Below are 17,279 nucleotides of genomic sequence, written 5' to 3' on the forward strand. Positions count from 1 at the left end.
GGAGAGAGACGGCATTTTAAGCGCACAGATTAACATTTCACATGTGCATTAAACATAACTATCGTTCTTTGGGGTTTTTTATTGCCTTTTCACCAACTGACTTATTTTCTTTTTTTTTTGCTTTGAAAATGGCTTTTTTCTCAATACGGGCTAAAAATGAAATATAAGCATTGTGCAATATTGCAAATTAATCATTCAAAATCAAGGCACCATAAGGATGTGCATGAAAGATGTGATACCAAAATGGCAATCCTTTTTAATATTTTAGGTGTCATAAATGTTGGCCCTTTCAAACAAGTCCTAAATGTCTAACAATGATATTCTCCAGGCTACAGTCCTGTGGTTTTGGGGCTCCTCTTTTTGTTTCCTTTCTTCTCTTCTTTTTGTTTTGCTTTAATGTGCAGTTTTAGCATTATTTCAAGATGGAGAGCTGTTAAAGTTGTGGTTAGATTAAATGAGCAGCAGGGAAACTATCTTCAGATCCCCACCACTGTCACAGATTTTAGATATGCAATCCCTTGCAAAAGTATTAGTCCTCATTTAATCTGTCCAAACCTTTCAGCCATACATTTCAATGTATTTCATTGGAATTTTATATGGTGAATCCAGATAAAGTGGTGCATAATTGTGAAGTGGAAGTAAAAGTTGTGTGTATGTACATGATTTTTATTTATTTTAGAGGAATAAACAATGTAACAAACATTGCCTCCCTGAGTAAATATTACATCCTACTGCTGCAAAGCTTAAAACCTCTACTAGTATGTCTCTAATGGTTTTGCACAGGATGGGACTAATTCTGACCATTCGTCTCAGTAAAATAGCTCCTCTTCTCGAATGCATGAATATTCCCTAGTCATTTTCAAGTCTTTCTGAGGTGCTTTGACTTCGACTCGACCGATATGCTTTGATCTAAACAATTTTATTGCAGCACTGGCTGTATATTTGTCCGACTCAAAGATGAACCCCCACCCCAGTTTCAAGTCTTTTGTGGCCTTTAGCAGGTTTTCTTTATTTAGATCTGCACTTACCTACCTGTCCCTCCTCCGACCCTGAACAGAGTGATGCTGCCATCACCACATTTCATTAAGGAGGAGCGTTCAAAGTGGTGTGCAGAGTAATTTTTCTGCAACCGGGTTTTTTTGCATGCAAGTCAAAAACCTCCAGCTGTTGTCTTGTCTGATCAGAGCATTTCTTCCGTATGTTTGCTCTGACACATACGTGACTTTCCTCAAACTTTAAGTAAGAATTCTACAAATGCACCACTTTTCAGATATTTGTGTGTTAAAAAAAAAAATCAACTGATTATTTTTTCATCTGCTTCACAATTTCATATAACAATCAATAATAAAACGCATTGAAATGTGTCGTTGTGGAGTGACAAAGTGTAAAAAAACAGTTAGGGCTGTAAATACTTCACTGTGACCAACATTTATTCTTCTGGACCAACATTAATATGTTCTGCTTTTAATGATGAGTTTGCACTGAGCTAACATATGACACTGTGGAAGATATCAAATTAAAGATATTGAATTGCTCATAGCTTTGCTAATTATCTCCCCGGTGAGAATCTTGTGGTTTTAAGTTTTAGTTCACCAATAAGTGGGGGCTTCACTCACCACCTATTTCAGCTGAGTTTTTCAGTAGAACTTCTCAGCCACAAAACCAGGATAATGAGGCCAGCACCCAACTCAGTGTGACTAATAAGTTAAAGGATGTCTGTGGTTGAAACAGCCAACAATTGCTTAAGAAATTAATAATCAATTATTATTGGTAATAATAATTATTTTAGAGTAATACATTTATCTGTTCAAACAAATTGATGTCAGATAACATTTTTGGATGCAGATATAAAATCTAACTCCATTTTGTTAAAGGTATAAAAAGTAGTAAAGCTGAGGTAAGGTAAAGTAACACACAATTAACTCAATAGCTTAAAAATACGGAAAATAGAAAGATAAATTAATGAACACACCAAAACAGTGTTTTTCTAAGGATCAACTTCTGGAGAGAATGAATCCAGCTGAAAATCTGTGTAACTCACTTAAATACAACAGTTTTATTGAGTTGTGCTGCATTACAGCATAGAATAATTGTATTTAATTATGTTCTCTGAACATACGGATATTTCTTCATGATGTCGTGAAACCAACAGTATTAATTCCAACCGTACTGTCAGTCCTTGGGGTTTGCAAACATCACCAATTAAGAGTTATAACCACAAAATACTATTATTAAAATATAGTTTTCCAGAGTTAATGATAAACAATACGATAATTAATCATCTTCAAATCCTGCGTAGATTAGATTAAAAAAACACAGCAAATTCAAACTGGTGGACCTAATTATTGTCTTTAAGATTCACAAACATTTTAGTAAAAAGAATAGTTTATACGTATCATTAAACGTCTAAAATTAAATGACGTTTTTGCCCCCAAGCACAAGAATCTGGATATAAATTTCTCTTCTTAGCACCAGGTGTTCTTTTTAACTCAAATCTTCAAGCGATTAAATACAATTTGCTTTTGCATGTTATGTTTTGTGTTCAAAGCACAGCTTGTGAATCAAAAATAATTTTTTCATTAATGTGCTTTATGAGTAGGTGTCTCTGACCTCCCATCTATTCTTCATGCAGAAACTGAACGTTAATCATATTTTTTGTGTTCTTTGTAGATAAAACACTGGACTGTAAGTTAGCATGGTATGGCACAATACCAAATATAAATATGACGTGTTTCATATAAAATAAAGAGAAAAAATAGTGGCTAAATTAAGTAATTTAATTTACTTTACTACCATTTGAATGAGTCACTTTTCCAGTACCTGATCAGTTCCTTAGTGAGCGAGAAGCAGTAAACAACGCAATATGTAAAATATTTTTTAAAAAAACACTCATTTGGTTTTTCCGTTCTCTCAAAATTGCACAAGCATTTACGATCAGATAGTTGCATTATCACAACAGTTTTCTATCAGCCTGTGACTGTTTTTTTTTTCATTAGAAAACATTTTAAAAAGAAACCATCGACATCTAGCTGTTAAAAATGTTTAATCTAGCACCGCCGCAGCTTTCTCTGTCAGCGTACCTGCTCCTTCAGGTGAACAGTGCTGAGCTCCTGGGGACCAGATGGCAGGCGGGAGCTCATCGTGCCTGCTGCTCGGAGGGTAAGCAGCCGAAGTGCCGTTATGGTTCAGGTGGTCCAACACACCGGCTGAGGTTGAGGCCTTCCTCAGCTGAGCCACAAATTCATAATGGGCCAGATCCTCAAAAGCATTCTGGGCGTCTGAGCTCTTACCTGTCAGAAAAAGGAACAACGTTGCTAAATGCAACTGCTTTGCTGAAAGTCGGTCTATTGGTCTCGTTTTTTTTTTTTTGGAGAACAAGTTCTTAATAAAAGGGTTTTAAAAGTATTTTACAACTAAATTTAAATTGTGGGATGCATTGCTTTTATATTTCCCCTGTGTCAATACTTTGCAGAATCACGTTTACTGTAATTACATTTGCAAGGCTATTGGATGAGTCAGATTTGCACATCTAAAGACTGAATTTTTAAACTGTTCTTTCTTATAAAGTGGCTTAAGCTGGAAACTGGCGATTAAGTATTTTCACAAATTCTCAAATGGATATAGATCTGGACTTTGATTGTAGTTCTGGTTGTTTGTTCTCCTGCTAGACTGTGAACCTCTGCCTCATCTTATGCAGCTTCTAACCTGTTTTCTTCCAGAATTGTGTTGCATTTTGCTCCATCACTTTCCTACAATGTCTGACCAGCTACTAAAGAAAATGATCCCCCCAGCATGATGCTGCCATCCCCAGGGTTCACAGTGGGGAGTGTTTGTTTTTAATCACAGGCTGTTTTGTCTGCAGGCCAAAAAGTTTGATTTTGGTTTCATCCAACCAGAGCAGCTCCTTACACTGATTTCCTTTGTCCCATGATTGGGTTATTTAAAACTTTAAACATAACTTCGTACAGCTTCCTTTTGAACATTCTTTATTTTAGATGCTCTTTCATAAAGGCCTGGTTTTGGGAACTCGTTCTGCTGTGTTCTTGGTATTTATGTTGCTCTTTGTTCACCAACGAACCTCTGAGGCTTTTACAGAACTGGACTATTTTTACTAATTAGTTTATTTTTAAAGGCAGTAGTTCTCACTGTATTTTATTTAAGGGTTTCAGAGTAACGCTGAATAAAAATGCATATTGTTTTATTATTAGCAAAAAATGTAAGAAAGCTATGTTTTCTACAGTGTTGTGACACTTTGTGATAATCTGTCACATAAATCCTGTGAAGATATTGAACTTTCTGGCTGCTCTGTGACAAAATGGGAGAAACTTCAGGGGTCTGTGAAAACTTTTGCAACACCACTGTACTACTTTCATTTGTGGCTGAACTACAAAGGTTTCTGAAGTCAGCGTTCTTGTTGATTAAGTATGACTGAGCTTTGGGTGCAGTTGTGTTTTCCATTAATTTGTTATACGCTTTAAAGTGTTCGCTCAGTGTTTGCGCGAGTTTCCACGCTTTGTTCATGCATGCATGAGCAAAAGCAATCTTGTGGGTGTGCGTGAGGCTAAATCGCAAAAAACCCCCCCCAAAAAAAACGCCACTGTGCAAGTGAATCTATCGGGATTGAATTGTTTACATAAAGATTGACAGATGAAATATTAAAATCATGAAGCTTGTTGGCCAGATATCAAGTTAGATTTAAAGAATTCCTTCTCACTCGTACCCCTGAGTGCAGTGACAGGCGGGCAGAGAGACAAAGCCACTGATGTTCGTGGAGAAGCAAGGGCGCCTCCTATCATGGCTCAAGCCAATCAACTCTCCCCATGGTGACTTTGAGGAAGATTTTTCAAATGTTTGCAGATGTTGGCATATTTTGAGCCATTTTTATGTGGTGAGGGGAAGAGCCTGTGTGGTTGAGTGTTGTAAAAACTCAGCTTCGCCTTCATCAGGCAGGACCAAATCACACGAGGCGAGGGAGCTAAGTGATTGTTAGTAGGCAAGCCGAGCGAGAGCCTTTGATCTGCGCTAAATAAAAGAGAAAGCCTCACGTTGTGTAGTGCTGATTTCAGTACCGTAACGTCACCTCTTTGATGCATGGAAATATGGTGACTTTGTGTGGGATGAGTTCTTTTGTCATGCTTTCAGAAAGAAGCCTTTTCAAAGAGAAAAGTGAAAAAGCAACAACTCGTAGGGAAGGCATGGTTTCAAAAGGAGTTGATATGAAGGTGAGAATGGCCCTTTGTTGCATCAGAAAAACACTAACTTGTTTACATATACAGTAGAGCCATTTTACTGCAGCTTAGGACTTACAGTACATCCTCAGTGGTTCTTGGTCCCCCTCCCTGTCGGCGGACGCGTAGGTGGCGTCCTCCTCAGCCGGGGCCTCTGGCTCCACCTGGCCCCAGCAGATCCTGCTGCCAGGGCTGAGGCCGAGCGGCCGGGTGGAGTGGGCAGGGCTGCTGGGCTCCTCCGTCACCTCGCTGGGTGTCAGGCTCGTCTTGTCCAGGCTCTCGTGGCAGTCCTGGGGCTCCAGGCTCCACAAGCCCACCTCATCGTCTTCCTCCGAACCCAGAGAGCTGACCTGCTCAGCGTCCACTGTGAAGGGAAATGATTAGAAACCTGAGAAGATGAGACAGAAACTTTAAACACAGGAGTCTTTTAGGAATGTAGCGAAAGGAAAACATGCTCATTTATCTTTCTGTGTGATTAATAAGTTATAGTATTTCGTTCTGTGTTGAATAAAGACATGCAGTCGAGCATGTGTGTCCAACCTTTTTTTGAAATAAAACTGAATGCACTGGCTCACAGGATTGAGTTCTTAAATATAGTTTTAAACAAGATACATAAATTAACTATTTATTTCCGAAAGAGTTTTTCCAAGTCAGAGAAGAAATAGACAAACACACACAAAAAAAAACAGGGAGAACACAAAATATATGTACATCTTAAATAGTAGAAATTATATTCACTTATCTTTGTCCTATGTTTGCATGTAAATTTAGCACATTTCAAATATGCTTTTATGATCAGTAGGTGTAATGTGCAAAACAACAATAAATACAATTAAAATAATTGTTTTTAGTTTACAAAAATAACAGTTTCTTAAAATAAACAGTTTTTTAAAGTATAAATTCAAGATTCCAATCTGAAAACTTCAATGTCAGATTTATGATTTGCCTTGTGAATTTGAATTATAGTAATTCAAATTCTTTTCCTTTCACAATCTTCTCAAACAAATAAATTAATGTCCAGGTTTTGATTCTAATGCATAAACACCACTGCACATAGAGTTATAATTAATTAGTTTTTAAAGACGTTCCTCTATTTACTGTGGTTTGATTTTTACGGTGATCTCTATGGAAATGATTTGTTATAAAAAAAAAAAATATATATATATATATATATATATATTCTTTATTTGTAAATGTTAAGTAAAAACATTTTATAGCACCATTACAGAGAACTGCGTATTTTCATTTTGACAATGCAGTAAAAAGTAAACATGAAGCGCTGTAAGGTAAAGAGTTTCCCTCCTCCAGTCCCCGCTCAGGCTGCTGCGGCAGTGAAAAGGCGAATTCGTTTTTCCCACGGCAGAGACAATAAATGACAATCACAAACACATGGCTGGGATTTCAGCTTTAGGACTCTATTCCCAATGCTTCTTCTTCTTTTTTCTTTTTAGAAGGCTATTTTTTTCTCCTCTCTCTGATTAGTGATATCTAATTTCAACAAAGTAAGAACAATTTAAGAGCACAAATGGGACACTTTCAAATGAATTATGATTATTTTGATTCTACCCTATTTTTTTTATTTTTATTTCCAACCACTTCATAACTTTTCTTCTTAAATTTGAAGAAAAGCATAAAATAAATGTTACACTGTTTATAAATTTGCAGAAACTGTAAAAAAAAAAAAAATCTGTTTTGTGGATGGGGAGACACAAAGTGTTATGATAAATTTGCTTTCTACTTTTCCAGTAAAGCTCGCTGCTCTCATTGTTTCAAAAGTCAAGCGTCTTGCACAACAAGGTACCTAATGCAAAGCCACTCTCATCAGCTTCACTTACGGATGACAGGCCCACTCACACACACGCAGCATGTACAGTCAGTCCAATACTGAAAGAGCAACAGGGGTCCCGCTGCCACAGAGGGGGCGGCCCACCATCACAAACACTGAAAAACACTCTGAACTCAGCATGTGCAATTATTTTCTCTGATTAGCTAATCTCAAAATTAACTCCTACATGTGTTTCAGTTTGTATCAGCTCCTTCTCCTCTGCCCCAGTCTCATTAAACCACCCGTATGAACCACACTCATGCTAGGTTGTGATTCAACCAAGGCCACTCAGCCAGAGCGCACTCCTCAGAGTGTGCTTACATAGGAAAGAATGACTTGTTCCTGCGAGGGCTGAAATTGGTCATCAGCTGTGCTGTACTGTGACTGGACGACCGTACAATGTTATGTGATGGTGTAAAAGTCAACCCACGAGCCCCCCGTGGGAATTTCTTGGGATAGTCGGATAGAGCAAGAGGAAAATCTGTTGCTGATTAGCGTCAAATTGGCTTTAATTTTCTCTCTCATGACAGTGAGTGACGCTGAGTCCACATGGGATGTCATTAAATAGCACACAGCTGGGATGGCTTTCATTATCTGGTACACTGATTTATTTGTACACCAGCAGCATTCTTCAAATAAAGTTTTTGTAGTTGGACCAGGACAGCTCAACTCAAAGGTTTTAAAAGGTTACCGGTTTAGCTGTTGAACATGATGGCATTTATTAATAACGTTTTACAAGAAATCAGCTTTGAAGCAGTAATTGATTATTAAACACTCAGATTTTTTTTTGTTTTGGATTGCCCCTAAAACACAGTGCAGATGCAAGCAGAAGGCAGAGAAAATAAACAGGGCATCTCTGGTAAACGTCTCTGTTATTTACACTTTATAACTGCGCTATATGAGGATGTTTGGCCACGTCTCCAAGGGAAAGAACGTAACACAAATTCCCCTTCTGCCTCAAACAGCCTAAAACCTGACGCTAAGTAGGTTAACGTTTAGCTGCATGTCTACATTTAATTCCTTTATTATTGTATCTTTGCAACGGCTTCAACATTTGTGGCCTAATTTAATTCCCAATACTTTAGGCTACATGAAAGCAAACATTATAATGCAAAGATTAGACTGCAAATATTCATGTTCAGCATTAATTAATCCATAAAAACTAAGCACAATACTTGGAAAAGGTTTCAGTCATTCATGATCGCAGACCTGATTCTCCTTCTTGAAATAAGGCTTGACAGGGAAGTTTTACATCTGCTGATAACCAGTTTCACAAGTTGAACCTTTGTACAGAAAAGGCTGCTAGTCTCAGAGTGGTTTTACATTAAGAACCACCTTTCTGTGCCCACTGCATGCTCTACAAGCTGCTGAGCCAGCAGCTCTAAGAGGTACCTGAAGATCACGGACTACCCAAGCAGCCTAATCATAAAGAATTTAAAAATCCGGCTTCCTATTCAAGTTATTAATAATATATCATACGCTGTAGCTTTATTGATGTAAGTGGCACTTGGATTGTCTGTTTAACTTGATACCTGCTTGTCAGGACTGTCGCTACCGCAGCCAAATGACTGCAAATACTCAACAGAACAAACAAAAAAGATCATTTTTTCTTTAAAATATTTTGTCCAATGTATCAATTCGACAAATAAAACAAGACACAACCTTTAAATCTACATAGTAAAAAACAAAAAACCATGAAGCATATACACTGTGATTTATGATTTTAAAATAGAATAGAAACCGCCTTTTTTGTCGCACAAAGGGGACAACACAATTTAATTAAAATAATTTATGGTACTCATTTTAAAGACAAAAACACTACAGTCTGAATGCACTGTGCAAACTGTATCTTATTTTTTTTTCATTTTCTGACATGTTATAAGCAGGACAATTGAGAAATGTATTAACTTTGTTAACCGCTGCTTGCGGAAGCGCTACTGGAAGCCCTCTGTGTTACGCTCTGCAGAGAGAAATTAGACAGCTGCATGTTTTTTTCTTTTAAAATACAGCCATTGTTTGACTCTGACTGCTTCAGTCATCTCTAATAATAAAACAGCGATTTATGCCTGAAACAATTTGACGAGTAGTTTTATTTTTCCGACAGCATCAACACAGCAGATGGACTTCACAATGTATGTATATGTATATGTGTTGCGCTCTGCTATGTTTGATTATTTACAGTATTACCTTTGCTCTTAAAAACACAATAGTGTGAATGTTCACTACATTCAGTGTTCTGACTGCTGACAACAAATTGCTATAGAAAATATACAATAAAGTGTGGTTTAAAAATGTGTCAAATTTGTTAGCTGCTGCTTGCCCAAACACTGGTGGCTGCACTTGGTGAAATGCTCCAGAAACAGAAATTAGGCCGTTACATCATTTTTTATTTAATTTACAAGTCTTGATTGACTCCTTTGAAGTATTTCCGACAGTGAAAACGTCATGTTTGTTTAACTGAAATTACTGTCACCAGCTAAAAACGTAACTAAATTTGATGTGTTTTCCTTATTTATTTCACTTATTAAAATAATTTCACCAATACTTAAAGCCCCCTCAAGACAAAGACAAAAATGTGCAGAAAATAAGATGTACGATGCAGTAAAACCAGTTAACGTTTGCAACATTTTTTTTTCCCTAAATTTTGACGAGCAATGAATGTGCACACAGCAATCATAAGTTCCTATGTTCATATCCTTCCTTGGCCATCTTAGTGTTTGCAAGCAAAGGGCTGCTTGCAGAAGTGCAGAGTGTGTTTGGGGCGATGGACCCGCACACTGTGAGAGAGTCTGAAGAGTGTGTAACTTATTGGAATCCAGTGCAGTAGAAAACGGCGTGCTGGAGTTGCGCATGCAATGTAATGTGTGTGGGAAGCTCATGAGTCATAGCCAGACAGTAATAACTGAAGTGTGCTGCATCATGGTAGACAATGTCGATCGATCTGGGGGTTGTTTCTGATCATTTGACAACAACAGCGACTTCAGATTAAACACTCCAACAAAAAGTTTGATCTGTCTCCTCCTTTCCCCCCTTGTGTTTGAAACCAAACATGTTGAAGAATTATAACATGTCCAACAGAAACAAGCCCACTTAAAGCAGTAAAGTAGTTTTCTTATGAAAATAAACACTGTCTTTTCTTGTTATGTATTTGTGTGTGATCAGCACGGCGTCTAATCTGAAAATCTGTTGAGCAAAGTGCTTTTTTCTTTTTTTTTGATTATTTACATATCTGAGTCAGAGTTCCAAAAACAGAGGTGACCAAACCAGAAGTAAGTTCATGTGTGGCAATCATAAATACCAATTACATAAATGAGTTAGGCATATGAAGAAAGAGAGAAACGACGCAAATACAACCTTTTTTTCTAAAAGTGCAAATCCACATTGGTGCTGGCCTAATTTGGCTCTTGTTTATGTACCAGAGGGCATCTGACTGTACAGCAACATGCGGGGCTGCAGTTTATTTTACGATGCACACATGTGATTCGGTATTGGCTCAGTAATTATGCGGCTAAATGGTAAAAGCAGGCAATAATTACCTTGGAATTACCTTGTTTGTTTCTTTTGGTTTTAAAAGGCAACAAACAAGGTTAGGCTCCAGCTTACCACACGGTGCCACTGATCCCATTCTGCTTATTTTTTAACAAATGAAAAAAATATGCACCATGAGCGTTGCAATACAGTCTATAAAGCGCTAAGGATGGAAGTGAACCTATATATGATCCTGACAGAGGATGAAACCAACCAGACAATGTCTACAAATACAAATAAATCCAGAGCAAAACATTGTTTTGGGAATTTCAGAGGTAAGAAACACATCCAATCAAAAACTGCTACTTCTTAAAGTGTCTTTTTTTTATTTCAAACCAAATAATATGTTGATTTTATTCGACAACAAAATAATAAACTTTTACACATTTTTAAATAAATTCTGAATTCTGTTACGTAACATCGAAAGACTTCAAGTTAGATCAACAATTTAAATGCATTTCTTTGATTATGACACTGAGAGTTTTTGCATCAAATCATTACTGATGTTTTCACAACACATGGAAGAAGGAACGTATGTGGTTATCTTTTTGTGTTACTGTTCTAGAAAATACATGTGACACACATTGCAACACGTAGATGATTAGCATAAATACAAATTTATTGCACTGTACTGTAGATTTTTATTTACTTCTATTCATTGTAGTAGGCTAGTATTTTGTATTTTAACCTGTTTTCTATGTTAGTCAGAGAATGTTTTTACTGGCGATGATTTGACATGTTTCAGCAGAGACACAATGCTATTTTGAACTCAATAAATAACCACATGGGGGTCACCGACACCCACATGCTACACAGAATGACAGAGCAGGAAGATGAGCGTAAAATCATTTTTTTACAGTACCTATGTGAGCGGTTCAGAGATGAGCTATGTCCACATTCATTCCTGTTGACAGCGATCATTTCTCTTTCTAGCGCACGGCAGAAATCAAACATGTCATTTAAGAAATTCTGGCGGTGGCAGCAGCTCCCCTACTCATACCTGCTCTGTGACTTTTCATATAATGAGTCAGGGAAGGACCGCAACTGAAAGCAAACACCTCCCACCTGATCTTCATCTCAGCAGCGGCAAGTCAGTGACACAGAGAGGCGCTCGAGGTGATGGCGCCTTTTGATTTTGGCACTTTGGGCAGCTCTGCTTTGGTCTTTACCTGCTTTAACAGGAAGAGTGAAAGAGCAGATGATTCAGAAGTGCCAGTCAGGCTTATTCATGATGGTGGGGCACCTAATGCTCTGAAGATTCCCTGGGGAAAATGAAAATTGTGCTTGAAATCAGGTGAGGGGAAATTTACAAATTGGAAAAAAAAAAAAAAAAAGCATGATGGACTTTCTGAACACTATTTTCCAGTTTTCTTCAGCACGTTTTGCATTAAATAGGATCATTATGCCCACTTAACAAAAACAGAATAATTGTCAAATTATACAAAAGTGCACAAATACGCTAAAGAGAAAGTTTAAGTTCAGCAGGCTTAAAGCTGTTTGGCAGTGAGGCACACACATACAAGCACACGCACACAGGCAAACACGGAGACGTTTCGCAGACGGCTTCTGGTGAGAGTCTGAGACTGAAAGTGTAACGCTGCGATGGAGACTATCAAGGTTATTTCAGAGAGGAGGAAGACGCTGAAATGTGATTTTGTGATTCTGCATGCTCGCTACGCTTCTAGTTTCAGCCTTGTGTATGCTGGGGGGGAACAAAGTGGTTGAAGAAACTCACTGGGAGCGTAAGGAGCGAGACAGGGAGAGACAAAGTCAAATTTGTTGCAAGAAAATTGGATAAGAGCGCAGCAGAAGAATGAAGGAAAACAGACAGAAAGAAACAGTAACAAACTGTCGTCCGGCTGATGTCAAACTGTGAAAAGCATGGCGCAGAGGGAAATTCCCTCAACACAAATACACACCGAGATGTGAAGAAAAACAAACAAACATGATGTGTTGGCAAAATTAGAAGCACCGCTGTCTTGTCGATGCACAATGCCATCAAGCACAACATGAATAACTTTGTGTGTGTGTGTGTGTGTGTGTGTGTGTGTGTGTGTGTGTGTGTGTGTGTGCGTGCGTGTGTGTGTGTGCGCGCACGAGAAGCTTTAGGAGAATCTGCTCCCACAGCAGAAGAAGAAGAAAAAGAAGATAAAGAAGAAGAAGAAGAAGGAGAAGAAGTCACAGCCCTTTAGATGTCCCTCTCATTAGGAGGCACCACCCTGTCAGAGCATTTCGACAAACACCACAGAGATGCAGTGACATCTGTACACTCAGCTAAAGAAATAAACTCATACTGATTAAAGCTTTGCGATGACATCAGAGCAAATAAATCTGCACATTAAGCAGTCATCTTTAAACTGTGAAAGCAAAGTGGTAGTACCGAAACCATTTCATCTTTGTTCAGCTCGTATTYAAGAGTTCTATTCAATTAGGGCCTTTATGACACAAAGTTAAAACCCATTTCCTCATTTTATTAGCTTCAAAGCCACCAACGCACTCACCGATACACACAAAATTGATTTGTCAACAAGTAATGCTTTTAGTGGGGGCTTTTGCGGATGTTAGTTTCAGTTTTCACATCTGATTCTTTTTATTGAAGACGCTCGCCAATTAACAAACGCTGCCCCCAGAGAAGACGGCTGCGTTCGAAGTGCAGAGACATTTGAAAAAATCAATTGGTATCTGCTCGACTGATCTGCTGCTTTCTATCTCCATGTCACATCACTGCACATAGCAGTGAACCACACATATGCTTCGTGGAAAGTTGCCCCGATGCGACTTCAAAAGTCTGACAGATTAAAAACTGACAGCAAAACAAGCCGAAAGACCGTACAGTAAAAACCACCACAGATACAGTTAGAATGGAGTTCCAACTTACTGTACAGCCTTCTTCTACTGGGAGAGGCAAGTCCTCCTCATGATGACGCTGAGATGACAACAGCTTGTCTGCTTTTCCCACCCGTCTGCAAGTATCTTCACCTTTAACTAGTGTCTGTAAAAAACCTTTCCTTTAGAAAATCTCAAGAGCCTAATCGCCTCCTACTCGCGTTACTCAAGCATACTGAGAATCTCGTCCAGGTTATAAATAATGCACAGAATTAGCAAATGGGTTAAGTGGTATTGAGTTCAGACTGCAGCACACTTAAAATATTCCTATATTTCCACATAGATCCAATAGTTGGTTGATTGTTTTTTATATGAACAGGAGGCAGGAAGAAATATAATACCGAAAATGGACAAAGACAGGAAATGTCTGACAGCGTCATGGTCTAGACCTGTAATCGTACTAAAAAGRTGCACCGGTGAAGCAATAAGAGCACTGAAACTCACTGGGAGACACAGCACAATATATTTCTCACCCATTCTATCTTTTTTCTGGGTTGTGGTGACTCAACTGTAGACATGCATTTTTTTCTTTTTATAAGGCTAACACATAGATCCGACAGTGATCTCAAAGTAGTTTCATACGAAGCGTATTAGTTATGCATTCAATGCTTCACTGAATTGACCTTTTCCAACCTTACAGTGTCTGAACTTTAGATGTTAAATATTGAAAAAAAAAAAAAGAATTTGACAAGTGCTGCTTCACAACTCTGCTTCTTGTAATGTGGTTTTCTTCTTAAGAGACAAAATTGCTAAAAACCTACTGAGGCGGGACAAATACTGACTTCTCTCCTGCTAACACAGTGACAACTGGCCATTTGGCGCACATAATTACCAACTTGCATTCAGGAATGCGACAATTACAGATTTTCTCTTTGCACAAAGGAGACAAGGTGTGCGAGGAGAGGTGTACAAAAAGCCTCTGTGGTTGTCTCTCTTCTTCCTCTAGAGGTTTCCTGTGTGCTGCTGCCTGCATGTTTGCCAGCRTGTGTTTACCTGTCCTGTCGACCACCACATTGACATTTAAAACAAACACGGTACCTTGATTGACACGGATCCTAAACTTCAAAGCACATCCATGTTGGTTACTGAAAATATGACACTTCTGAACTTCAGAGGCAGCTTGTGACTAATGTGGCTAAAAGAAACAGAGGCTCCGGCTGTTTCTGTACAACAGCATGCACACACCGTGAATTAACTTCGCAACTTTTTGCAGTATAGTCACAAACTTCCAAGACATTTAATGGATTTTCAGTAAAATATGATGTACAATATTGTTTTAAAGCTTAAGTACAATGACCCATGGTTTTCCAAAGTATGGTGTGCATTCAGATCCCTTGTCCCTGATACCCCTTAATAAAAACTAGTGCAACAAATTGCTCAAAAGTGGACTTGGTAAACAAAAACRCAGCACGAAACCTTAACAAACACATCATACCATTTAAAGAGCCCCAKGCCATGAATATTTCAAAYGTCAATGTTCAGTCCATAAGGAAGACCTAAACTGACAGACCAGCCACTCTGAGCYTTAATCAAAGAAGCAGCCAAAAGGCCAATATCAACTCTGGAGGAGCTGTAGAGATCAGCTCCGGTGAGAAAAACTGCCTACATGAATCTTGCATTTAAAGAAGAAAGAAGGTTTTGAACAAGCAATGTCAAGGTMACAGCAAACCTGTGTAAGACTGTGCTACGATTAGACAAAAGTAGATTTTTTTTTCTGCCTACATGCAAAATAAAATATGGTGAAACATGGTGGTGGAAACCACCATACTATTCTCCAGCACGGACAGGAATACTAGTCAGAATTATTGGGGAGATAAATGTTAAGTAACTTTGAAAATATTAAATAAAGACTGAGGCAGATGTTCACTTTACAGCAGGACAGCAACTCTAAACAYGGAGCCTGAGCTCAGACAGTGTGTTTCATCTCAAACAATATGCATATATTTATCAGAATGGCCCAATTAAAGTCCAGACCAAAGTTCAATTGAAAGTGCGAGGCAAGATTTGAAATTGGAGGTTCAMAGATGGTTTCCAKACAAYCTGACGGAGCATGAGCTGTTTGCAAAGAAAAATTAGCAAACATTTTCTCATCTTGTTGTGCAAAGCTGGTGGAGAAATACCCCAGAGACTTGCTCTTTTCTGCTCTTTAAGTTTAAAAAGTATTGAAAACCAGATATTGTATTTTTTAATCTTGCACATCTTTRTGATCATATATAAACTAAAATTCCAATAAAATGTAAAATGTGTTTATTTAAATGTGACAGTGTGAAAAAAATGACACCAACACTTCAGCAAAACTGTAATCCGAGTTTTAAGCAGACATCATTTTTGTCTTGAAWATTTTKTAAGTAACTTTAARTTAATGTCAATATCAAGTTTTATCAGGAAATGAAATAATTCAAAACTCACCAGAATAACAGTGAYGCCCTGCTTCTGACTGCATCCATTCTCACTAACCTTTTCAAGCACTTCACTTTTATACAAATCAAAGTTAGAATATGACACACTGGCTGCATCACTTTGGACTTCCCTATCAGGCCAAGCAGAACCGCTTCATCTGAGTCAGTTACCGTGTATTTGACTCACATTCTGTGAAAAAAAAGCAGCCGAGCAATTGAGCTCATGCTCTTCCTATAGGTATGAACAGTGTAATTGCCATCACACCCTTTGTGCATCTGCTGCTGTGGAAGGGAGACGAGTGTTTGTGAGAAAGGTTAGTTCGGTTAGAGGAACACGTTATTTGGAGCTGGCCCTCCGCCTCCTCCCTGCGGCCCCGGCGCTGGTTTCCGTGTGCCGAGGGATCGGTGCCGGAATGCAGTAACGGTCACAGAGGGACCCACGCTCTCACCGCATTGTGAATCAAAAACCCAAACTCTGCTTCATTAGGCTCCTGTCATTGCAGAGACTCTCACACCACTCTATAAATACCCCCGTCTCCCCCCTCCAAATTTGTTTTCCCTCTTTTTTTTTTCTTTTACTTACACATGAAAATGCTCAGGGACCGTTCCAGGCCTCTGATGTGGCTCTTTATTTTGTACGTTGGTGCAACAAACCACACAATAGAGGCTCCTTTTGAATATTAAAACATTCTCTTACAGGGTACAAAGGTTCTGGAGTTTTTTTTAAGAGAGTTACAAGCTAAGTAAAACTTCACTTTGAGCTTAACAGCTAAGAATGTGGGATTCTTTTCTTTTTTTTTCTTTTCTTTTCTGGTTCAGTTGAARCTTTAGGTTTGTCAGTAAAGATCTGATTTGAGGCTGGGACAAATATGTCTGGTATCCCACTGGCTTTGTCTATTTTAAATTTGGCCAACAAGAGGTGTTTTCAGGGATGAAGGGCTTATAAAACAAAAATGTTTACTACATCAAAGGCAAAATATTCTGCAATTACATCGAAAATGTCAGTGGAACCAGCATGAACAAGCAGAGGGTCAGAAAAAGACAAACAAACATTAAACTGTAACTATAAATGTCARAGCTTCAGCAAAAAGACAGAATGACTGCACAATAATTTGATCAAACTGTCTGCTATATATTTACTAATTTTTCTCTATTTGACAGCCCACCAGCAACGCAATCCCGCCTGCCTGGTTAATATACAGTAGTGGCGCCATCCACTGGTTCACACAGACATCACAACCCTGCCATAAGAGATGATACACCAAAAGATTCTGAGAAGCAACATGTAACCTCTAGGGGTTTAAAACATAGAAAAGATGTGTCACTGTGCCTTTTTTTTTCTTTCTCAGATACCATCACACCCAGATTTCTGCTTTTTTCTGACTGTCTTCCAGTTCCTCCCCACCCACTCCC

At 38.4% G+C, this 17,279-nt stretch overlaps 1 protein-coding gene across 1 annotated transcript in view; it reads right to left on the reverse strand.

Annotated features, from left to right (window-relative positions):
• The window catches only part of LOC103464401 (zinc finger E-box-binding homeobox 2), a 48,514-nt gene that overhangs the window by 5,933 nt on the left and 25,302 nt on the right, over positions 1-17,279 (reverse strand). Inside the window, exons 2-3 of the mRNA XM_008408460.1 lie at positions 5,308-5,592; positions 3,081-3,290 (exon numbers count right to left, since the gene is read on the reverse strand). Coding sequence (XP_008406682.1) covers positions 3,081-3,290; positions 5,308-5,592 — 495 coding nt within the window. The remainder of the gene's footprint in view (positions 1-3,080; positions 3,291-5,307; positions 5,593-17,279) is intronic.

This window comes from Poecilia reticulata, linkage group LG5 (genome assembly GCF_000633615.1).
Source record: "Poecilia reticulata strain Guanapo linkage group LG5, Guppy_female_1.0+MT, whole genome shotgun sequence".
Taxonomy (NCBI): domain Eukaryota; kingdom Metazoa; phylum Chordata; class Actinopteri; order Cyprinodontiformes; family Poeciliidae; genus Poecilia; species Poecilia reticulata.